The following is a 26306-nucleotide window of genomic DNA, read 5'->3' as shown; positions in this document are numbered from 1 at the left end:
ATCCTGGATTGGCTGAGTCATACCCTGCCTAAGGAAACTCGTCACAATATATATATATATATATATATATATATATATATACAATATATTTTTATATAAAGCGATTACACTAGCCATTAACGTTATATTTATGAATATTTTGTGGATAAAGATAGAAATTAGAAAAAAAAACACAAACTCATACTCATATGTACGGTTGTGCTGCTTAAACAATCTAAAGAATAATCAAGAAATGTTTCATGCATGTATGCTTGAATGCTTGAATGCAATGTTACACCTAAAGTTACTCTCAGTTGCAAGTGAACGTTAAATATGAATGGAACCATTAGCAGTTAAACTATGTGTAGGTATATGTGTGCGTTTATGCGTACACAGAGACCTCTTCTCTTTTCTATATGATATGAATGTAGTTGTGTTCTTTATATGAAAGTGAAATATGTGCTTTAAGTTATAACACTCTTCTGCATATATACGATTATACATATACACATAAACAAGTTTCTAGGTTAACAGTTTTTGTGAAAACAATATTTACATGAGTTACATTTTGTTACTGAGTGTAGAAAATAAGTTTTTTTATTTTTTACCCAGCACCGAAGAATTCGTGCAAACTGGCTTTGTTATCCAATTTGTAACATCCAGAAATGTTCACATGAAACTGCATATATATATACATATCTGTTCTCCGATATAAAGAACGATTGAAGTGACATGAATTCGTTCCTGCGCTGGTTTTAGGCAAATTATAGGTTACGTAAGACGGAGTTCATCATAGTAGAATTTTTGCGGCTGTCAAATTTGACGTGAACATGAACACAAAAAACTCTTGGCTTAAATTTGGAAATAAAACTTCAATCTGTTTGTTATGTACGTGCAAGGATTGTTAGTAGTGGTAGGCATTAGAGATTCGACCTGAAATGAATGTAATTTCTGTACTTGGGTTTAGATTTTACGAAGTTTTATTTCAAGGAGTAGACACTTAGTGTAGAGTAAAAAGCGTTTTCGGTTAACAAAAAAGAATGAAAAGCTTACACTTGTCTTAGGTCGAATTTCGGATACATCCCGACTGAATACACATTCTAATCAAATTCCATATGGAAGAAAAATGAATTGAAAGGTGAACAGCTTTTGCAATTTAGAATCAATAAATTAGTTAGTTAAAAAAGTAAAATTAAAAAAAAAAAAATTGTATATGTGTTGTCCAGCAATCGGTAAGTTTTTGATTTTTTGTTTGCAATTCTTTCGTACAGATTTCCTGCGAAACTTTTCAATTTCACCTAGGTTTTGTAGGGCAGGCAAAAAGTTCATTTCCGGATTACGGTTGTAACAAAAATGCATTTTAATTTTCTCCGTCACGTTTACCCCCTCTCTAAGGCATCCCCTGATATTCATGCGGCTTGACTTAAGATATTGTTTGCCATCGTGATTAAGCCATGCCGTATGAATTTCAGTGAACTCTGCTGAAAGGTTTTTCCTTTTCTTCCGAAACATTTTTAATAATTAAATTTGAGTTTGGGAAATCTTTTACGTTCCTAATCTGTCGGAACGTGATGTAAACAGATTTGTCTGGCGCTACCTCCTTTCATACGTTTCACAAAGATCAAGCATGAATATACTGCGCTAGGGATAGGGGTACATTTTCTTCGTTCAAGTGCATAGTACACAATACCTAAAAAAAAAAAAAAAAACAAAATGGAAAACAATCTTGAAAAAATTGCAGCATATTAATATCAATAATTTATGAATTACATTACATAACATTGCATGTGTGAGAGAAAAGTACAGTTCGTTCATGTATACCTTGGAAAAGGCTAAAATGCCTTTTAGATAAACAGGACCATAGTTAATCGGTATTTACAACTTTCAAAAGATGAGTATACGTTTTTTGTTTTTGTCTTACGTGTTATTCCACCCTTCAGCTAGCAGTATGTACACGAACATATGAAAATCAAAAGAAATGCGCGAGAGCTTTCCCCAAGAACGAGTTGTAATTATTCTGCACTAGTTAATCGTAATCCAATTGAAAGAGTGAACACAACATTGTCTTCGACTGTGTTTGCGCACTAACGGCCTTTGGGAAAGTCCTAAATGTCAATCACAAAAGCTGTAAACTTAAAAAATTCCATAACCCATCGTTGTTTTTATTCATATTGCATTATTAACCGCCTTTGAAAGTCGGCCAGATCTGAGCAAATCAACTGTAATTACAACAAATGTTTATTAAAGTATTTTCGACATGCGTCACGTTGGGTAGGTCACATTTTCTTTTGCCAAGGGTCAATCCATATCGATCCTGCGACATAAAATTTAGTTCGAACTGAAGGATAAGAGTACAACACCTAGACGGCAGCTTCAGAGACTCCTTAAGAGATTTATATCCTTGAATGTATCAAATTCTGAACCGACATAGGTATGTCTATATGTATGTCTGGGGCAACTGTTGTCTTGAGGGTATCAGGATTAATTTCTTTCTTTTTCTTCGTTCTTTTGATTGTCAAAGGCAAAGATTTCCGAAAATAGTGGCATGAGATTTAATTTATATTATAAATAAAATGAAATGAGATGAGATTTTATTTATACTATAAATAAAATGAGATGAGATTTCATTTATGCAATTTTTTTTATACTATACTATTTATAGTATAAATAAAATCTCATAAAATAAAAGTGCCATGAGATATTATTTATAATAATACGTAGTATTGCATTGTATTGTAATGTAGCGAACAATCTGCACTGCCATCTAAAAAGGACTATTGTTCTTCCCCAATCCCCTAGCCCCCTCCAGTTTTAGTATTGTTATAAAAGCCATTACCATCTTAGGTTTGGAACGCCATATTGTGTCCGACGTTATGAAATGTTCACCAAACATCTGACATCTAATTCTTCAGATGTCCGACCATTCGCAAGGAGCTAGGATGGGACGCAGAATTTGCATAAATCGATATCCGAGATAACCATATTTTTCAATTTTCATAAACTAAAACTTGGAGAATTACACTGTTGGCAATACTGAAGCAAAATTGTAGCATTATATGGAAATCACGTCTTAAAAATAATTAATTTAAGATTCATTCGAACAACGAATACTCAACGATTGTAATTTTTTTTTCTTATTAGCTTTTATTTATTATAAAGTCTTTGAAATCGAAAATAAAATATTCCTATTTTATTTAAATAGTAAGAAATCATCTAATAAATGGAAACTATCGAGTATCCAACCAACTGCTCGAGATGCTCGTATAATGAAAGAAAAACAAATATGAAAGTAATATTTTGTCCAAAAGTCAGAAAAAAAGGAAAATTTCTACTCTTTTTTTTTTTTTTTAAATACAATACACTCATAAATACCATGTATATGTACGGCATATGCGGTAACTCATACATATGTATACTTGTGCGCATACAAACGCTTTGGGAATAATCGAGGAATTTAACATTTTCTACAGTAAGATTTTTCTTGGTTTCCTTTTATATTACATTTTTATTTTATGTTTTTTTTTTTTTTTTTTTCTTCTTTTTTGTTTTTCATTTCAAAAGTTTTACGTCTCCTTTAGTAACAATACGTTTCCATTTATAACGTGCTTTGTTTAAACAAGTATTGTTCACCGGAAACGGATATATGACTTACCCTCATGTATGTGCTCAGGCATTTAAATAACATACTTGACACTCTTATGTTAACACACTTGCATGCAAAAACAAATTTGAATTTTTCTCTAAAGAAACCGACTGCATAAATTCATCTAAAATTGCCGGATGCAATCTTTTTACGGGCATGCACAATTTAAGTTTGTTCAAAAAATTAAAAAAAAAAAAAAAGAAAAGACATATATATATAAATACACATATTAAAAATATATATTTACTCCTACCCACTTAGAAAGGCGCAAACTAAAACAAGAGACAGATTTATGTCAAGCGAAGTTATAGGAAAACTAAATGAACGCAGGAACAATGAGACGGTTTACTCACGATTTTAAAATGTCTCGAGATGATCGTGTTGCTAACGTTACGGTAGATCCTATTGTCCATTGAAAGGAACTCTTTGGTGAGCATATGAACTATTATACACAAACTCACTCACACGTTGGATGTTGCCTTTGCTTCTACTTCACTTACTATCAATTTCTGTCACTCGTTATTCGTTATTATCAGTTATTGTTTTTTGTTTTACTGGCCATAGCTACTCTTCATCTTATCTTATTGTCGGTTATTGATAGACCAGATGTAGCAAAAAGCTTTCCTAGTTCACTACGTTCACTACAATTTTCAATTATTGAACGTAACAATTCATAATGCGTCAGTTTCCTAAAACCTGAAACATGAAATCTTTACTACTCGAAGTGAACAAATTGAAACATCTGTGCATGACTTAAACCACACTGTTTGCACGTTGTAAGTAAATAAATTTCAATTCTAAATGAATTTATATATTTTCATATATATATAACAGGTATATGTGTTCAGTTCTAAACGAATCTTCTATACTCACTACGTTTATAATAAAAGAAAAAAGAACTTGACGAAAATGAGAGATGGCGATATACTATAATATTCGGTAGGTGTGGCCGAGTTTTCTGCCTTTTTGTGTACTACACTGCCTATAGGATCGCTTATGGAATAAACCAATTGTTCTTGTTGTAATTTATAAGTAATGAATAAGAAACGAATATTTTTGATTTTGAGAGTAAAGAATTTCTAAGTTTGTTAACCATTGCGGGTAAGTTCTTTGGCTGATTTGGCCCATTTTTGCAAGTAATAACCAATTTTCAACTACTTTCAATGCTTTTACCACATTTGAAGACGACATTGTCGTTTTTCAGATCGAGAATATGTTTGCCACAGACACTGTGACCTTAAGACAGACAGACTGACATACTTAAATTGATTTGGAACTCGAATGTCTATGAACTCCGGCCTATAAAAATAAAAACTATACCATATAGCGGAGGAGGTCCAAAGAATAGACCTATGTTCGCCAAGTTTGCTATAGTTAATTTTAATGTCAGATTACTCTTATGCACAGGCATTGACCATAAATTGTTCAAAGGTGGCCCTTGTTGCCGTATAAAGAGCTAGTTTTCACAGAAGTGAATTTAAAAACACACGTACGTTAAACTATCTAACTAACAGTCCACCTTTCTTATACAAATTAAGTGAGTTGAGATACTCAGTGGTTTTCGATGAGAAATTCTTAAAAATGCAATTTTTTCGACACACGCAGAAATTACGTTACTTTCCAGTCTTCCTATTATAAAATATTATTCCAATTAAACATACATATGTACTTGAAAATAATAAAAAAGTAAAAAGTCTATAGCGGGACAGAGGTGAACGTCAAATGTCCTATGCAATCCTATAGTGATATATATAGAAAAAGTGATCCGATTAGAACCGCTTTCAGTAGCGTTCTTTCAAAACATGTTAGTGAACCAGATTTCATCTAAACATCTCAACAATTGCGGCCTTCCGGAGATTTAAGACCAGAAAACAAAACGGACAGACAGACAGACAAGCTTAGATCGATCGAGGATTACGTTTAATATATGTGCACAGATATGTCCAGAGATATAATAGAAGGTGGGTCAAGTCCTTCTAAATGGTGTATGCCTCCGCATAAACTTAATACGCCCTTGCATCACAAGTGGTCTAGAGTATGAAAACAAAATAAATTCAAATTTGAAAATCAACTTGTGAATATGAAGCTTGAAGCATATGTCGATTAAAGTTGAAAAAAGGTAACTGCAAATGCAAGTAAAAAATTGAAAACTGACAAATTTTCATTTGTAAATAAAGAAAACCGAATTTTAAATAAAAAACTCTGGATGGAGTAACGAAATAAACTAGAATTTCTTTGGTCTATCAAACTAGTGTTTCCCTCTCTTCAATGGTTGTTTAAGTGCAGCACGTATTTTCGCCTCTTTATTTTTATTTCATTTCATCTTATTGTGTGACTCTCAAGTTTACATTTCGCGGTGGCGTATATTTTTTATTGCGTACAAGCATCAGTTTAAACAATTGACGATTGTGGCATTCATAAGTTGATTGTTGAACGTTCACCGTTCTTCTGCAATTTTTTTTTTTTTTTTTTTTAATCACTAGTGATTTTTGCCATTCAATGCAAAACTTCTGTAATCTGTTCTTGTGCAATGGATGAGGATTTTTCAGTGCTGCTGCTTCATGCTTCATGTGATTGGTAGGCTACTTTGTGGGCGACAGTGCACACAGTTTAAACTCTTGCCTGCTTTTTTAATTATTCTTCGTTTATTAATTTCGTAGCATTTTCTGCTTTACAAATGAGAATTTTTCATTTTTAAATGACACTTGAGATGCCTCTAAGAAAGAGGACGTTATGCATCAGAAAGGTTATAGTCAGAATTTGTGTATAACGTATATAACAAATAAAAATTTTTATATTCGGTCATGACCGAATCTTTAATATCCATTACCATTATCCTAAGAAAACTCACAAAAAAATAAATCTTCACGCTCTATGGTATGGAGTGGGCGTGTCTGATTTTTTACATTTTTATTTTCAAAATAAAAGCTTTAGTCGGATAACCGTTTGGGGGATGTAGGCGTGTGCTGTGACAGTTGGGCCCATGGACAGATGTACAGACGAGCTGACGAAGGTGCTTAAGTGCATTCGAAATTTGAAATTGGGTAAGAATTTATGCACTTTATGGAGTTTTCAATTTTAATAGACTACAATATTGGAAAGGCGTGGTCAATTTTTTCCATTTTATATACGTTCAAATTTTTATAGATTTATCTGCTTTAGCTTATGAATAATGAGCAAATCTTTTATTCGTTCTGAAAAACAGAGGTGTTCTCATTTTATGTGGTACTGTAGGCGGTGTTCTTTGCTCGATATCGTCAACTTTCAATACCAGCCTACGTGCAACAACTTCCAATGTTTCTGTCAAATTTTGTAGTCGATGGTGTCATTTTTCAAACGTTTAGACAAAATGAGTGTATTTTACATCTTTCGGTGAAAGGTGTAAAAAGCAAATTCGCTTGATGACTAGCAAAGGTGTTCTATAAGAAATTTGCTTAGCAAACTGTCGTTAACGAAAACAAAGATAATACAGCTTGACAGCAGTTTCGTACCGTAGGAAAATTCATTAAAAAGCATGACTCTCCCAATCAGAAGACTATATCGTGTATAGAAATAAATATTGAGGGGTTTTTTTTGGTTTTTTGTTTCGATTTTCGAATTCCGTTTCGAAAAAAGTTTCGCCTTTCAAGGCTATCTCCAAAAGAACTAGTATTTCGCTATCGTCATAAGATTCTAAGCACTTTTCGAACAAACAATAAGTCATCTTTTAAAAGTGGAGAGGGTAGGACATTTCAGGTTAGAACAAACTGAACAGGCAAACATTTCCTGGATGAGTTTTGCTACAAGGAGCCGAATTCCTTTATAATAAAAATGATATTGCGATTTTTCGTATATTACGCCGACTCTTCTGCGTAATTGCATTAGTCCTTAGTTGTAGTATTCCTTAGAGATAGATTTATTTGGTTGGAGCAAACACCGGGCCGTCAAGGATGTCCAGACTGCTCACCATTTTGATCGATTCGTACAATGCTTGTTTCGACCTTTGATCATTTTAGCGGATCTATTGCTCATCACTCTTAGGGACATAGCCGCACTGTCCGCTGAATTAATTAGGAAAAGCACAGTTTCCCTAAAATTTTATTTTTTTGATATAATACTATCCTTATACTAACTAAACTCCAAGAAACTATATTATGTCCGCTTTAGAGGGATAACATATACAGTTACGTATAGCTTAAAGATAATACTTTCAAAGAAAGAAGTCAAAGTGTTATTTTATACCCTAAAGAAATAATCTCTCTTACCAAATCGGACTGAACTAATTTCTTCTAAATACTTCTAATACTAAAAGTTACATGACATAAGGAAAAGCTTATGTAATAGTGATGATCCGATGTAGACTTAAAAAATTAAATAAACAATTCTACAAGAATATTATAATACTTACGCTGTATAGAGCGAAGAAATCAAACCATCAAAAGCGAAGAAGAGAAAACCTTATCAAGAAAGTCGTCTACTGCTATCATCCTAGCATAGTATTCCTATCCGATGTGTTTCTCTCCCGAAAGCCAAATAACTCTTGCTTTTGAGCATAATTTTCTTCCTTCCTTTCTTTACTTGCCACAGTTACTGTGTTAGTTCAGGCAATGCCTTAAATTGCTTATTGAGCAAATAATAAATCAATGCTTAGCAAGAAATTTTAAAATTGCTTTTAAGGTAAACAGAACATCTTATTCATTGATGCAGATTGTTGTTGTGCGAAAAGTACTCGCACTCTTATGTTGAAAATTTTTGATTTGTAGCCTTTGCAAAAAAATCAGAAGCATTTGTGTTGTACATTTTTTAACAAGTCATTTAAAATTTATTAATATATACATATATGAAATCTAAAATGTGTAGAAAAGTTTCCCTGCTTTTGTAAAAATGTACTTAACTTTCACAATTTATTTAAGACAACACCAACACGCACTCCACATTCAATCGTCGGCAGGCATTTGCTTGCAAATTTAAGAAAAAAACAATAAAAAAAAAAAAAACAAAAAAAAAGAGAACAAAGTTCAACACAATAAATAAAAAATTGAAAACTTTACAAAAGCAATTAATTTTTCAAAAGTTTGGAAAAATAAAATGCAAAACGAATTTCATTTAGTTTTAATCGAATCCAAAATGGTCGTGTTATTTAGACTAAAAAACGTTAAAAATATATTTTGAAAGTCAACTTTTTTTTATTTACTTTCCTGCTTTTTTTTTCTAAATTAAATTTTAAATTTTAGTAAAATCATTCGAAGCGGTTAGAAAAAAGGTCTAGAAAACAATTTTCTCTTCGATTATCTTATCTAAATCCGTTTCATCCTCAACAAGCAGTTATTGTATCGATATTGTATTCTTTCTAGTTTGATGTACAATAACTTGCTTGTAGATAATGTATTCCAAATAATAGTTGCTTGCCATTCTTTCACTTCGAAAAGGTATTTGTTTAAATAATTGGATCAAAATATTTTGCGTCATATTACACAACTTGTTCCCATCTTTCTGGAAACACAGTGATACCATGTCGAACAAACGATATTGGTTTGGCAGCGATTCAATTATCGAATCACTTTCACACTTCTTCAGTATTTCGAACTCGCGTGCCAGCTGAACTATCCTGCCTCGATCTGAGTTAGTGCCAATCCGAAAGTACTATGTATGGTGAGTACGTTGGATGCGGCAGAACTTCCCATTCGAGTTGGAACAGTGTTTGCTCGACAACTCTGACAACGTGTGGCCAAGCGTTGTCATGACTTTCTGCCTTTAAACTGCTATTCCTTGTCTTTCTTGCAACAATATATCGTCCAATTTCTTCAATTGACTTCGGTAGACATTTACAGTAACAGTTTCCTTCGGTTTTAGCAAACCGTAATACTGTAGACCTTGTTCATTCCATCATATGCTCAGCCAAACTTTATGGTTATGAATATTTCGATTCAGTGTTGATGTGGCTGGTCCTCCTGGACTAATCCATGACTTTTTGCGCTTGAGATTGTCGACGGAGAGCCACTTTTCATCGCCATAAAAAACTATTTTTTTTTGTCTGGCAAGCAATGAAATCGCGATGTTGGGTCGGTTCGAAATGGCTTTTTCAGTCAATTTGTATAAGAGCCATTTTCCCTCCTTCTGGATATTTGCCATCGCATGTAAACATCTAGAGTTGATTCGTCATCTGCTAAACTGTGCGTCCCGTGATTGGCGTCCGTTCACACTGAAACTGTTATTTTATGTAGAGAAGGATCAAAATCATGGAATTTAATCGTTGCGACGAATCTCAGGGCTTCCTATTATTAATTGCGGACGAGGTATAATTCCAAAAGACCAAAAAAAAGGGTGGCCAAAAAGTCGGCAACACTATCGTCCGCATTATATATTCGTCGATTTTCTCTTATGGATAGTCTTTATATGTAATCGGCATTACTACAGTCTACACTACTCTAACGATAATCGTAGGCCTGTTCTCTCTGTCTGTATAAAGTTCAAATCACGCTATTTGTAAGAATTCGCCTTAATGGCACTTCCCCAGTTCACAATTACTTTCAAATTAACGACATATTTGCAGACTGCCAAAGGCTTTCTCTTTTTCCTGGATTCCTATTTGACGTGACCAACTGTATGAACGGACACCCGGAAAATACCTTCAAAAAATATTTAAATTTATTAAAATGACTGCATTAACTAACTACTTATTACTCTTTAAATAGAACCGATATATTTAACTAGTGCTAGCGATTCTTTTACTTTAGTCTAAAGTTTTTTTAATTTCTTGGTGATAAATAAATTATAAATAATGTTTACTTATTTATTTAGTTATTAATGCAACTTGATTGCAAAAATTTCAACCAATAATCGCATAAAAATGGATAGAGAATTTCTAGAAAATAACTTATAATTATCTTCTTAGTGCATAAAGAGCTATGCAAAATGCTTATTAATTTGAGGTGAAAGTCTAGCTGTTATAACGTGTGCAGCCAAATTTACTTAAACGCATAAGAATGCATATAATTCAAACAATAAAAATCTTATAAAAATCTTTTACTAAACTATTAGGGCCGAGTTTTGAAGTAGGCGCGTGATAGTAAACACAGCCGATTCAATCTGCGAAATACAAATTACTTTAAATTTGTGTTCCTGTTTGTCTATAGAAAACTATCAAATGCATTAAATTTTAAGGCAACTCGGAAGGGCCACTTTAGATAGATTGGAGACGTACGAGACCGATGTACGTACCTTTGCTAAGCTAGCTGGTTCGTGAGATGTGAGAGGGATTCTATGATTTTGGCTCATTGACACTTCGCAGACTGTTACAATTAAAAGAACAGCACGTGCTTCTCTTTCAACGAAAACACAGACAAACGTAACCTAAGTCTAAACCGAACAGACATCCCTCTTGTATCTTGACCTTTTTATACCTAACCTGTCTAGGGTCTCTTTTAGCTCATGATGTCTATGGGAGACACTAAAATATTTTCAGTCTTAATTTTTCTCATATCGCAATTAAAACGTCCAGGCATTCGTTCCAATATTTTCATCTCCCCTTCCCAAAAACACGCAAAACCAAAAAAAAAAAAAATCTCCTATTGTCAATTCTTTTTGCTCGCGAACTTAACAATCTCAGTAATGCAAGGTTGCATTCCTAGCAAACAAAAACTGTTAATAGGTTTCGTGTAAAGATAATCTCGGCAGATTTCGCCCATTAGCGAGCATTGATTTGATGGTTTTGAACGAATTCGATAATGAAATTAACTAATGAACACCATCTAAACTTTTACAAAGGACCCGAAATATATTAAAAAGGTTTCTTAACTATGTCTGCCCAATTTTATCAATATGAAGTTGAAATTGAAAAACAATTAGGGGCATTGAGGGTGGCATGTCCAATACCTCTGCTTAATTAGGGAAGAGATAACAAATATAATTAGTAGTTGCTCCCCAAATATAAGATAGACTAATGATGGCAAGGAGACTAACGGATTCCATCTGAAATTCCTTAACGCAAGAAGCAAATATTATTTCTGAGTTGCGTCTGTTGAATTGAACATAAAGCCTATAGCAAGAAGATCATCCAGCAACTGGTAGCATATTCCTGTAGTGTCCTCATCAAACTTATATATAATATTTTTCTTACATAAGGATGACCAAACTCTGTCGACCATGCTTTCATAAAGCCAAGAGCAGTCCTTGCTTTATTTTTTCTTATAATAAGAAAATGAAAAGTCTTAGGTTACTTTTCACTTGATTTATGAAAAATAATCCCGTAATGGGGGATAGAAATGTAGGCATGAACTTGATGTAAGAAATTAATAAATTTTATTAAATTATATAATGATGAGTCTTAGCGAAGGTTGCGTTATTACAAGAGAAGTTTTCCTCACCTGAGAGTTTAATAAATTTAAAGTTAAGTGTATGCGGTAATGTGCAAATAAAAGTTGTTTAATTTTTTTAAAATTTTTTAAATTGTTATTCAAAGTTGAGTTTATTCTTGTTCAACTGGTAAATAGAAGAGTAAACTTTTGCTTCAACAACAAGCGAATGTGTTAAATTTTATATATGTAACAAATGACATATTTGTTGATGGCTTTAAAACAATATGTGCCGTTAAGCATTTTCCATTATAAAGTCATTTGCATGCATGCATGTACGGAACATACGCCAACACATGTACGACAAACAGCTATCATACGCCATGATGTAAACACATGAAATTGATTTGAATTTTTATATCCATCAGCAAGGCGCGTTTACTGCTTTCGTTATTCCATATGTGACCGGCAGAGGTGTCATAGGGCAAATATATTCTTGATCAGCAAAGAATCTAATTCGACTTTTTTGATTGCGTTTTTTTGTGCCCGCTCGGTCGAGCGTCCTCTCGTTTTGTTATCAGTTTGTCTCCCCCGTCAATGCAAACAAAAAAGTGAACAAAGATTTTATTTTCTCAGTGCATTGATTCCGAGTTTCTTCTGACCATCTCTGCTGAACTTGTCCCAATTCCAGCTGGATAGATAGAATGCAGAAGCGCAGTTGGTTCCTAGTTCAAGTTCAAGCAGATCAAGTCTGCATGATTGGCGGCAAACATAAAGCTCCTGAGCTTATAAATCGTCTTTACTGCGAGAGCAATTTCCTCAATAATGCTTTGCTATGACTTTGCGACATTCCGCTTCTTTATTCGGGATGAAAGGAAATATCTTTATAACTGAGAGGATTAGCATTCGGTGATCGGCTTTATCAAAGAGTTTCTGAAATTGTAGAGCGAGTTTATAGTTATCCTCGTATTTTTGTCAAGCTTTTGAACAAAACTCGATATAACCAATCCAATCGATTTTAAAAACCTTTATCCTCGCTTCTAGAATAATTCTCACACAACTATATAATTGCAAAAGCATCCTTTTTTCTATGTATAAATCGAAAGTGAAGGGTATTCAAGATTCGTTTTAAAAGCATTCCAACTTCTTTACTTTAGCCTTTTTTTTTCATTTTATTTTTGTTTTCATTTTCCCTACATTCGGTTTTGGTTTCTATCATTTATGCGCATAAATGTCCTCAAGCTATTAAAAGTCATTGGTTGGCGTGCATTACATTGCACGTTGCATATACTTGCGATTTGAATTATATAAGCATCTGGAATGCGTTGCTTCCACATCTCTATACAGTCGCACTTAAGTGCACAAATATGCTCAATTAGCGAATGTTTTCTCGGTTGCCTGACGCAATTTTACTTAGAGCCTAGATGTACCATCGGTTCTCCCACATAAACGCGTGTGTATGTGTAAACAATTACATTCATTTCCCTTTTTCTTCAAACGGTTTAGTTGTCGTTGTCAGTGGTTTTACGCTGTGCAAATGTATGAAAGAATGAATAGATGAATGAATGCAAAAACGCATGAAAAAATGGGCCAGCGAATGAGCGTACGAATGAATCCATAGATGAAAATGTTGCATGTTTTTGAGCATTTTCATGTTTTTGCCTGGTGTCATTTAGCAAATGAGCTCAGTTTTACTAGACAAAGCGCAGTCATTTCTATGGTTTGCTATTCTTTTCCTTGCCTTTCTTTTGTTTTTTGTTTTTTTTTTTTGTTTTTCTTTTTTTAAGCGATTCTATCACTACCATATGTATGGACTTTTGCGCCATACATTATACGTTTGTTTGCCACTTGAATGTTTTGTTGTCTAAGTAAAAGGCCTGTTAAGTTATTTTTATTTTTTTTTTTAATTTTGTAGAATAAAAGATTTTTTTTTTTTAATTTACAGAAAAATTTATGATTCTACTCAGATTAATTTTGACTTAATAATAACTTTGAGTGCCTTAGTGAGTATTTGTCTCCTTAATGACAAACGTTGGAGGCTTTTAGAAAGATAATCATTTACATCGCTTAACTGGTTGGAAGTAAAAATAGTCGACTGTGTAAGAATGTGTGGATATTTGTATATTTGCATGAAGATTTCCATAATCTTTATGCTTATGCTTTCATATCTAAATTATTCTTTTTTATTATTATTATTATTACAATTAGTTTAGCCAAAGAAATGAATGGTAAAACTAAAGTCTTAAAGCACTGGCACCTATGGCTATCGGCTTTATTGAAAACTCTACCGCACTTGAGCTGTAAATCGACATTCTTTGCCTAATCGGCCACTCAGGCGGATGATTCTACCAAGTTCTACTTTTGCCTCCAAGCAGGGTATGATTTTCTTCAATCTCAAATTGTGTGCTAAGTTTTCTGCTTGCGAATGTTTTTGAACAAGTCTCAGTATCTCGATGCGTCAAATTTGGACTATTTTGTTAAGTTTCTTATTACAACACTCGTTAGGCATCTCTGTTCCGCCATACGTTTCTTATTCTTGATATGGATAATACTTCATTCATTTCAAATGGATACGCGGGTTTCCTAGCAGAAAGGGTCTGTTAACCAAAGTAAAGGCCTGCACCTTGACACTTTACTTAAAAAAAAAAAACAAACTGTTACTGTTCCGACAATGTCTTATCTTTTTCATAAAACATTAAACATTAGACCTTGTGGCTATATAAAGGTTTTACACGACATTCCTTATAAAAAAATATGTCCCAAATATATACCCATGTGGTCCAAATATGGTACAGTAAAGTTGTATCTAAAATCACATCTCAGACATAAAATACTCTTAAATATACATCACGAAATAATCGTTTTTTGCTCTATAAAGGCAGATCTATTTTTTACAAGAAGCTTTATGTGTGGGAATGGGTTCAATAACTGATGGCTACATTTTACTGCTTTCATCACTTAATCTATCGAAATACTGTATTTTACGAATTTTTTTGGAAAATTTTTATCTCCACATGGGATGTGGAAGTTAGAACTGATCGATTCTCTTCGACCTATTGTACTTGGCATGTCCGTATGTAGAACACGATTAATCTTTAAAGTTTGCAATTTTAAGCTTTTGCATAGACAAACGTTAGTCGGACAGACGGACAGACGGACAGACGTGAATGAATGGCTTGGCTTGAGAAAATGATTTTGAATTGATTGTTGCGTCTATCTCACTTTCTACCGTACCGTCAATCTAGGAGTCAAAGAAATAGCTTCGAACATCATTAGGTTTTATTATGTCCGGTCAATATTCTCAGTCTACAAAATTGCTTTCTGTTTTATTTAAACTCATTTTTTTTTTTTCAAGATTAATAGGACTAACGAAAACTTTTTTCTAAAGTTGTTTTTCTATTGTCTGAAAATTGTTGTAAAAAATTGTTTAAAACTGCGGAGTTTTATCTTTGCTTATCCTGCTCTACTGTAAACAAGTTAATTTTGTTTATATAAATTAAAATTAAAACAAAACAAAACAAAAAAAAAAATAAATAAATAGAACAATATAAAAAGTGTTCGCGTGTACTGCTAAGGCTTTAAAGTTTTTTTCACTATCCACGCATAACTGAATTTCCATTCCAGCACAACATGGATTTAAATAAATTCCATTAGTTGCAGAGAGCTGTACACATAAATTCCCTGCACTTTTTTTTTTTCATTTTATTTCATTGTGTTTTTTTCTCAATTTCTATAGCGCACATGTAAGTGCAAAGAGCATAAAACACTAAAACACTACTGTGATGCAAATGTTTTTTGCTTTTATTATTGAATTGATAGCAAAATTGGCGAAAATAATTTCACTTTTCGAACACACTTGCACTCAATCATACGTATTACAAAGTAATGCGCGGCTTTGTGCACTGCACACACACAAAATATCAATTGACTATAACAAAATATCAATTGGCAAAAAGTAAAAACAAGTAAAAACAAAAAGCCATTGACTGATACGAGTCGAAAATGCTGGACACATTTATTTTAGTAGTTTTTTTGCCGACCATATGTCATGTGTGCTCCAAAACGGTCGATATATTTTGCAATGTTTTCAACCATCTCCTATAGTAAGTAAATCTCGTCAGAAATATTTTATATTCTTTTTTGTTTTTTTTGTTTTGTTTTTTCTATTTTAGCCAAACTTGATGGTGTTAAGACGTATATGCGTATGCGAAGAGTACCGAATCACTTGCAGGTGAAAGTTATTAAATGGTTCGACTATCTGTGGCTAACACAAAAATGTTCCGATGAGGAGCGTGCCGTATCCTGTCTTCCTGATAAATTAAAGGTAATAAATTTACTTTAGCTTAAAGTAAAACATTCCCATTATGCTGTGACAGAAGGAGCTAACAGTTTATAAAACAATTCGTTCATTAATTTCTTAAGTTATGGGCATTTTATACTTATCAGCATAGAGTTGAGATATACCATTTTACATTCTTTCTCTTATCTTCCAGAAGTTTCCGAAACTCTTAGGTACATAAGTACACTTTAAAGATTTTTTAAAGAAAGACATAACTTGCGCCATCAAAAATACCGTAATAAGTGTTTGCGATCCGTTACAAGTTATGTTGCAAAAAAAAGTTCCTTTACTTTGTTACTTTTCGTGCTTAGTTTGCATGAAAAGTCGTGCTCAACAAATGAAATGAATGAACATATTATATTAATCCGAAACTCAAGCAATCATGAAGTGGGTCAAGCGAGAGATTAAAGTCGACAACAAATTTTTAGTAGTTTGCTTTGTATTACGAGTCAATCCAACGAAACGATCGCTTTGCAAAACTTCTGTAAAAAAAAAAATAGGACCTGATGAAAATCGATAAGTAATATGTCAAAAAAGAATATACCAGGATTTTCTAATGATTTTCCGCCCTTATGACATAACTCAGCAATAAGTGTTTTTCTGAACAGCTTTAAAAGTCTAGATATAAATTTTCATTGAGCTGAAGGTGAACAGCACTTTTTGCAATACTATATAATTTTGTTTTTGTGATCTTGAAAATTTTCTAAACAAAAAATCTGTACGATATACGCTCACATTTTAAATATTTTTTTGTGAATTAATCTAGAGTTGTGCAGATCCTGCTGTGCTTTCAATATCTGTCTTAACACTAAATAAGATCGAAGGGTAGTTTATCGTCTGGTAGTATGTTTAAATACGACTTTTAAATTGAAACCAATGGTTACTTTTCCCAAATGGTTAACGGACAACGTTGTTGAATTTATTCGTAAGGTGTTCAACTAGTTTCCTTTCACCTAAAGAAAAGTTCATTGTTTGGTTGGATTTGCAACATCCTAGGAGCACAATTTGAGTTTCAGTTGAACAGCTACTAGTCAGATGGTCTTATATGTTCCTGCTTAACCAAGTGGTTAAAAAGTGCGACTATCAAGTCGGCGTATCTAGGTTCTGTCCTCAGAATGGCAGACCATGTTTTAATTGCGATTGACGTGTGGTCTCAGTTGTAATGACTGCTCAATTCGTATGGGCATAACACTTTTTGTGCACACATCTCCCAGACTGCGGCTGCACCTTATCTCTTACTTCCCACTTATTGCGGACTGCCATTGTCACTGTTCGTGTAGGCCAAGTATGATTGATGCAATAAAAAGATGTGTGTGCATTATTCTGGTGAATAATTTCATGCAACAACACGCGCAATACAACAAATAACGTTTCCTGATAAACGTTTGGATCCGGTGATCCAAGAAAGAAAAAAAAATCTTATTTTAGCGATTGCTTGCAATGCAGTGGTATTTTCTTCCACTCCAAAACTAAACCCTGTCCAACCAACATTTTGTGGCAATTAATTTAAGCTTTTCAGATGTGTTTTAAATAAAATTTAAACAATATTCAAAAAGCATTTGGTCAATTAAGTCAATTATTTTTCATAACTTAAATTCAATTAGCAATTAATTTTTTATTATCATGCTTAAAAGTAGGCAAGAAAAAGATATTTTAATTCGGAGCTTAAAAGTAGATAACTTTTTTCTTTTTTAAAATTTAAGTTAAAGCGTTTTTTTTTTTTTTTTAACTTTGTTTAACCGAAGTGCAACCTATTAATATATTTATGAACATAAAGCCATTTTTTTAAGTATCAATTTTAAATTATTTATAAGCAAAAGTTTTTAATGGTTACTGTGGATGTGCTAGATTTTTGGTGTACACCTGTCAGGGAGTCAATGAGCTTCATAAATTATTGGACGACATTAGAGTAAAATTATCTACAGGTATTTTAGACAACGGCTAGACTCATCTCCTTATTCACCCATCCTTTTTTCATTAATTGCAACCTAAGCTATGCTAAAACAGCAAACGCTAAGTTCAATAGCGTACGCGCCGAAATAGATAGTAAAATTTTATGTCAGAAGCTGTCCAATAAGTATTATTTTATGAGCAATGATTTATTCATTAATTTTTCTTATCAACTACCCCATGAATAATACATTTGATGCTCTTTTTACTACTAGTTACAGTTTTCTTAGTGAAAACGCCAATGCAGTACTGAGATAGACTGAATTTAGCTTTGTGCTTGTAGTCAACGCAAGTACACATCATAGACTTCATATATTTTCGATGAACGTGTAGACCACCGTTTTATCCATAACCGCAAACTAAAATATACGGACATTAAAATTTAGAAGATGTAGCCGATAAAAATATCCATCTACGAGCTTAATGCAAAAAATAAGTGAACTAAGTCCACATTTGAAATTCACAAAAAAAAAATTTTGCTCTTTATACGTTGATCTGAAAATGCTTATGTTCAAGGAAGATGATATCACCGCAAGTAGGAGACCACATCAACATTTTTATGCACTCATTTGAAGAGAAGTGCAACAAAGATTCGCCTTAAAGCGAATAAAACTTTTGTTATATCCTTCAGTTATTTTTTTATTCATTAATTCGCATCCCTTGCTTTTTTTCCAATCTGTCTAAATATTTACACAAAAATGAATTCTAATAAACTATCTTACCTTAGTTTGTTTTGTATTAGAGAAAATAAAATTCAAATTAGGTGATGAGCTTGCAAATAGAGAGTAAGTTTAACTCTTTAAGGTTTCTGTGGCGACAGTTCCTTTATTCGTTTTCCTTCGACTTATGACATCACTCAATTCGTTTTAGGCCTGACACAAGTATGCCAACACTATTGACCGATTCATAGGATTTCTGGATAGTATCAATCTTCAAACAACATGTGTCAAAATTTCATAACATTCTTTACAAGTTGCATTTATATTAGTGACGGCACTTTTTTGTGGATTTGCTGCCCACTTGACTGACTGCGTATTCGGCTCTAGAATGCAGTGTTGCATTGTCAGTTCTGAGTTATCAACACCGACTCACTAACACCAACTTGTAAACTAATAGAACCAGAACATCACGAAACATATCGTTTGAAGGCTTGTATTATCTAAAGATCATATGTGATCTGCCAACAGTGTTGCCATATATATGTCAGATAGGAGATTTATTAAGTGATGTTTTACACTCTCAGAAAGCAATTCTTTTTATAATTATTTCACGAATACATACCAAACTGTAATGTATTCTTGATCAGCATTACATTGTTAGACGGACTTATGAGACTTCTCCATCCAACTGTCGTTACCATTGTCGGTAAATGTAGCCCAAATCACATGCTGGTGGCGAAAAGTAAAATAGTGTCTCAAAGAAATATCGTAAGCTATCCTCAAGCCATTTAAAAGAATTTAAGAAAGAAAGAAAGTTAATGAGTCCAATAACAAAAAAAAAAAAAACAAAACTTGTCTATATTGAAATACGATTGGTATTCAACGTTGAATGCATAATGGAAACCCTTAGAACTTACTTACTATGCACTCATCTGAAGTAACGTACTTTCTAGCCGACACCATAATTAATTTAATAAATGAGTTTTGTTGGTTAAATATCGTGTTTTTGTGTTGAAATGTGTACTTTTCCTTTCCAATAGGCTGAAATAGCAATTAACGTCCATTTAGATACACTTAAGCGAGTTGAAATATTTCAAAACACCGAAGCTGGTTTCCTGTGCGAATTGGTGCTAAGACTGCGTCCAGTATTATTCTCACCTGGTGATTATATATGCCGTAAAGGTAAGTTATTTATTCATCTTTTTCTCTTACATTAGCTGTTGATTTTATCTCTTTTATTTTACATTATCAAAATAACTTAAAATTTTGCAAATATTTTGTTTTCTTTTTTTTTTTTTTTTGTTTTATAAAATTTCTTGTATTTTGCTTTTTCTTCATTTAAATACTTGAACTTTAACTGCATATCCTGGCATCTGGTGATATTTGCAATAACAACAATAAACACCGAAATACCATTTGCTACCAAATTGTTACGAATGTTGGATAACGGCTGATGAAACAACATATCACCTTAACCGCAACCATAACCACAATCTACAAAAATGTTCTTCAAAAAAAAAAAAAAACAAAAAACAAAAAACAAAAAAAAAAAATTTGCATATAAACGTACACCTGATGTAATTTTATGTGCTTGTGTATGCATGTGTGCGTACGTGTATATGTGTTTGCCCATGTGGTATGAAACATTGACACCTGAAACATTAAACATTCAAACAACTTAACACTCGCCATGGTGTTAAACGAATTTACTTTATAATGGTCGTTGGCGGGGGTTGAATGGATGTTGGTCTTGTAAAACGAACGAACGTACGAACCAACGATTTGTGTAACGGCATGTATTGAATTTCTGTTAAATTAACGTTAACCGCAAACTCTCCCTTTGATCTCTTCTATCCCTTACGGAATGAAATTAACTCCCAATTGATTGTACGAAAAATAAAACAATAACAACAAAAACAAATACATTTTAAATAAAACATTCAACCGGCAAACCATTGACTCCCTCTCTCTCTCTCTCTCTCTCTCTCTCTCTCTCTCTCTCTCCCCCCCCTTCTCTCTCTTTCTCTTTCCTCTGCATGATTTCCTATCGCCTTTAATTGTGTGAATGTAATCTGTGTGTGTGTGTGTGTGTGTGTGTATGTTTGTGTGTGTGTGTGGGGTATGTGTGTGTATAACTTTTTATATATATATATATATGAAAACTTTCTTATTATACGAATTGATCTCCGAACATATACACATCTGCACACATGCAAACATTATAAATCAACGAACGTTACCTTCACAACCACAAACTGAAAACCACTTAATAATTCATCTTACCACCCGCGCTCTGCCAAACACTCACTGAACGAATACCGTAAAAATAACCCACGAACAAACACCTTTAACGCCACACATATGTATACATTTTGGCGGACACTCATGTACTCTTGGGCATTACGATACGAACAAACACACATGGCTGCGCTGCGCTACAGGAGAAGTGGGCAAAGAGATGTATATTGTCAATCGCGGACGACTGCAGGTGGTAGCTGATAATGGTAAAACCGTGATGGCTTCATTGAAGGCAGGTTCCTATTTCGGAGAGATTAGCATATTGAATATGGGCACAGCAGGTAAAGAACTTGGTAAATATCAGTTTTATCCAGCCAGGCGGAACAATACTTTTTTACTCGAATTCAAACCTATCGCAGACCTATGTATATATATATATATACATTCATACATAAAAATGAGTTTTCATTCTTGATGTTATTATAAATGTAAAAAAAATTAAATAAAAAAAATACTACACACCAATTGTATATATGGCTATGTGCGTGTGTGTGTGTATGTTTTGTATATGTACGTATGTGTTCTTGTTCGTGTAAAAACGTTTGATAAACTATATACATGTAGTAGTTGTGTTCTATATAGCGATATGCGCACATCTTTTTTCATTCATATCCATTTTCGTTGAGCAAATTCTCTACCCTTTCTGTTAAAATAAATATTTTCTCCTTTTTATCCTTCATATAAAAAGTTTTATAGACAATTTTGTTAAAAACTTTTTTCTCGGTTTTTTTGAATTTTTATATTTTGAAAAATAAAGAGTAAAATCACGAGTAGAGCGTTTTGCAATAATCCGCAGGCAACGCTTAGGGTAATTGAATATTTATACACGTGACCAGGAGTGAGCGAGCATTATATTTTGCTCTCTCAGTTTGTAGGCAGCGTGACAGCCGCACCCTTTTGTTTTTTAAAATTTTAAAATTTTATGCAATTTAATCTTGGTCTCTTTGCTTCTTTAAAAAAAAAAAAAGAAGACAATTTATCATCAATATAGGAAAAAGGCAAAAATCATTTATTTTCAAATGAAAATTCTGGTTTCCGCCTATCTCTTCCATCTAAAGTTGACTACGTTGACGAAGCCGTGCTTGACAAATCTCTTATTCGTCCCATCGGTCAAATGTATAGCAAGATTTTAAAAAGAATCATTAGATGATCCTTCATATTGATTAAGCTTAACAACTGATTAAAATCTATCGTTCAATGTTATGCAGTTGTTGATATTAATTAAAAACAAATTGTATTTAATTCGCATGTGGGTGTAACCTCGAACTTCTTCTTTGCTTTTGCTCGATCACATACATCGAAAGGTTTAGGTACTCATTGGTGATGGAAATGTGTCCAAAACTCTCGATATCTTTGAACAGGGGCGTAATGTGAGCTGTGTAATGCTTGTGTATAGGCGCAGCCTGGGCAACCATTCTACAGAGATAAAAGAGATATATCCACCAATTAAGTCGTTTATTAGCACCACAAGGCCCTCTCAGCGTTTCCATCCACTCATCTTTCAACCGCCTGCATATCGTACGAGAGACTCTGGTGACTTGTCGTTCTTTAATCACAGTTCCCCCCCTCCTCTGCACCAATCTTCCAGCAGTGATCTTTCCCGCTACGCCTGATTTTTCAACTGTGAAGGCAAACGTACACCACTCCCTCCTGCCAACCCTCTTCACTGCCATCGTGCGAGTACGTTATAGAGAAAAGAAAAAGAAAAAATTTAAACTAATGCCACTGGAATTATACACACATCGCCTTTGGGTATCTAACGAGTACACTTTCCAATGTTGTCTTTACCTGATCCTGTTGTCTAAGTCTTGCGATTGCATATATTTCATATAAATGGAACAGAGCAAAAGGTTGAACTTAACGCTTGCGTGCACCTTACTTGGAAAATGTTTGCAAACCAATCTTTTTTTTATTAAGCAATCAGTGAGCTAATGAAGCCCGTCTGTATAAATATCTTTTAAGTGACCTAGAAGCGAATATATATAACAGGTTTTCGCCCGAATTCGCTTAATGATTTACGTTATTGAAAGCAATGTTCAAAAATTTAAGTTTTCTTAACATCTCCGTGACTACAGACTTGTGGAAAAGCTTTTGCTTCCAAACTTCATCTGTGCATATAAACTGAGTACGATGTTAAAATTTAGTTCTTTACTCGGCTAAGATGAGTAGCAGTTCTTACAATATAGCTTTCTTTTGTCGATTTAGAAGCTCCTCACATCCTTTAAGAATGTAAGCATTTTATAACGTTCCTAATTTCGTAAACGTGGCATTCGCCAGTGGTGAGGAGAGAATCCCGCCAAGACATCTTGAAAATATCTTTAGAACATAATATGATTTCTACCCTAAAACGTTTTTGATAAGAGTATATTAAGTTAATGCAAATGTATGTAATGTTGATTGTTTAAAAGACTTTCTTACGAATGAAAAAGTGCATAAGAATAAAAAACCCAAAGGGAACTGCATGCACTGAATAACATAACACATAGCAGAATTGCATCATAGAGTAGTGTATAGAAATTGTTGTACACTTTGCAACATCTTTCCGATACGAAAGCAGGGAGGAAATATTTGCTGCCAAAGGAGCAAGTTTCGTCACCAATAAGCTAATCAAGGAAAAAAAAAAACAAATTATCCAAGTCCCAATTTAATCGGTAAACGGTTTAACTATTGTAATATAATGCCCCACGTAAGAATATCGGAAAACATTTTGCTGCTTGGCTTAAAGTACACCCGCCTTGTATTGTACCGATTGATTTGAAATCATTTTGTAAATCGATTTAAAGTTGTTTGTCTTTTTGCGTGTCCTGTCGGATGCCTGTCCTTACAATTAAGACCTTTTCCTTTGGCTTAAGAACGAATGCTGTTGAAAATGGTTTGAATCATTGTATCATTTTCAAAAAGCTATTTGAGAAAGGTCTCAACGCAAGTCGATGAAAAATAATGTTTTCGCATATTACTGAATGTGGAACTTTTAAGTCGAAGGAATAATTTTTGCCTCTAACGCTCTCTCTCATTGCAATACATTTTGGTGGCACATTGACAGCAGAGTGTAACCTTTAGTGTTTAATGATGAAAGTTACTGTTAAAGTAGGATTTATGCAGGTCTACGTTTCGTGCCTTATACCATAGATACTTGCTCGGGGAATGCAAAGCCTTTCTTTATTTTGTGATGAAAATAAATAAAAAATTCAATTAATCGAAGTGATGTAGGGTGCTTTTAAAATCAATCTTGCCTAACTGTAACGTTTCTAATTACTTATTTTGTTTATCATAAAAATTCGTATTAATTAGACTATCATTCGTAGATATATTCATCAGCTTTAAGATTCGCAGGGTGAAAAGTATGGCAACAACCACAAAGAAACCATAAATCATGTGTTCATTTTCATAGTTGCAACGGGTATACGGGGAAACAAGATAAATGCATTTTATAAATTAGTTATTAGTCCTCTAACCGCATTGTGTATATTAATGTTATTTTCGTGTTAAATAAAGGTCATGCAACTTAGGCCTTTGCACACTTTTGCACTAAGCTATTTATGATAACGACCTAATTAAAAGTCAAATGCACTTCCCGTACAATTAAGGCATACGCTTAATTTAGCTAAATTTGAAATGTGAATCAATGCATAATCAAACAAACATGTAAATATATGAATGATTTAGTTATCTTCCTTGTTACAAATTTTTTTTTTTTTGAACTATTGTTCTCTTCATTGTATGAAAACATTTTAAATTGCCAGAGTAAATACAGATATTATTGCATGATAATTTAATAAAAATATGAAAATTGAAGAATAGTTATATAAACATTTCAATTACTCCGTAAATTTTAATCAAAAATTGTTATTAAAATAATAACGAAATATAACGAGCATATTAAAAAAGTTTTACGTGTAATTGTAACGGAAATGCCCTCAGCTTAAATATTCGAGATACTGTTTGTTTATTTGTTTATGAAAGCTAATGAATTACATACTGCTTGCTTTGCAAGGGTATGTTCAGTTTTGTGCGGGTGTATGCAATACACTGAAAAAGTTACACCGATCTAAGCTTTTCTGTCCATCTGTCCATTTAAGTTTGTGCGTATGTATGCAATAAATACATCGAAGAAGTTTAGGTACGTACACCCACGTTTTATTATACCGATCTAAGCTTTTCTGTCCATCTGTCCAACTAGTTTTCTTTTATTCAACCTGCAGGCCATAATTTTTGAGATATTTGGGTAAAATTTGGCACACTAACGTGGTGTGGGCCATAGGACAAACGCTACTGAAAACGATTGAGGCGGATCTTTTCGTCGTCCACTTCTCATATAACGCATCATTTTTAATAGTCATTGTATGCAGAGTATTTAATGGTGAGCTGTGACCCACCTTGATGTTTTTACTCATTATGCCTTGCATCAGTTGCGGTGCAGGTATATATTAAGGTTGCGCGTACGGTTGTAACACCCAGAACCACTTGAAATATATCCACTTTGTGTTATACCAATCGGTTCAGAAACATTTTCTAAATCGATGTAAACTTTTCCGTCCCTCTGTCCGCCCGAGATATGTCTCTCTGTCCGTCTGACATCAGTTTTTAAGATATTCTAAAGTGTTTTGATCTAAAGAGAAAAGTTATTGAAAATGGTAGGGATAGGACCCTAAATAACACTTTATTTTGATAAGACCTTATATGAAAAATATTTTAGTATATAGAGAATTTCGAGACAAAAATTGCTTAGTAGTAACGTTTCAGTATTCTAAATTGGTGTGAAAACATTTGACCGGATGGGACGATATTATGAACCCCTTGCCCAGAGAAACTGAATCTTCATATGGTAACAAGGGCTAATTTTCCATACATCTTGATGAAAATTTGTTCATAATAATAACTTGGCATAAGAACAGGCCTTATTAAATTTGGATCACATATGTCTATTTGTTTGGATCCGAATACATAACAGGGTTGCAATGCAAAATGATTAAAAAAAAATTTATGATGAAAACTTGTCGCTATTAAATCAAGTATAAAGAATTTGAAACAAAGAGATCCATCTTCTAGACCGCACCCTATGAAATCACAAATTTCTATGTCGACAAAGACTAATAACTAGAAAATAATAAACGTTTGACAAGTAAGTTAAGACTACTAAATTTGGACCACATTGCTCTTTCAAT

The 26306-nt window shown here is 33.3% G+C and overlaps 1 protein-coding gene across 9 annotated transcripts in view; it reads left to right on the top strand.

The window, feature by feature from the left end:
- LOC119636761 (cyclic nucleotide-gated cation channel alpha-3) overlaps positions 1 to 26306 on the top strand; it is a 247546-nt gene that overhangs the window by 208241 nt on the left and 12999 nt on the right. For 7 of the 9 annotated variants that reach the window (XM_038032351.1, XM_038032352.1, XM_038032353.1 and 4 more), the window contains exons 5-7: positions 16068 to 16219; positions 19884 to 20025; positions 21285 to 21422. In XM_038032351.1, the coding sequence (XP_037888279.1) occupies positions 16068 to 16219; positions 19884 to 20025; positions 21285 to 21422 (432 nt within the window). Of the gene's footprint in view, positions 1 to 16067; positions 16220 to 19883; positions 20026 to 21284; positions 21435 to 26306 lie in introns of all 9 variants that reach the window. The other 2 variants (XM_038032358.1, XM_038032355.1) reach the window with 1 other exon arrangement.

Source organism: Glossina fuscipes, unplaced genomic scaffold, assembly GCF_014805625.2.
Source record: "Glossina fuscipes isolate IAEA_lab_2018 unplaced genomic scaffold, Yale_Gfus_2 28, whole genome shotgun sequence".
Classification (NCBI taxonomy): Eukaryota; Metazoa; Arthropoda; class Insecta; order Diptera; family Glossinidae; genus Glossina; species Glossina fuscipes.
This window is presented reverse-complemented; position numbering and strand designations above follow the sequence as displayed.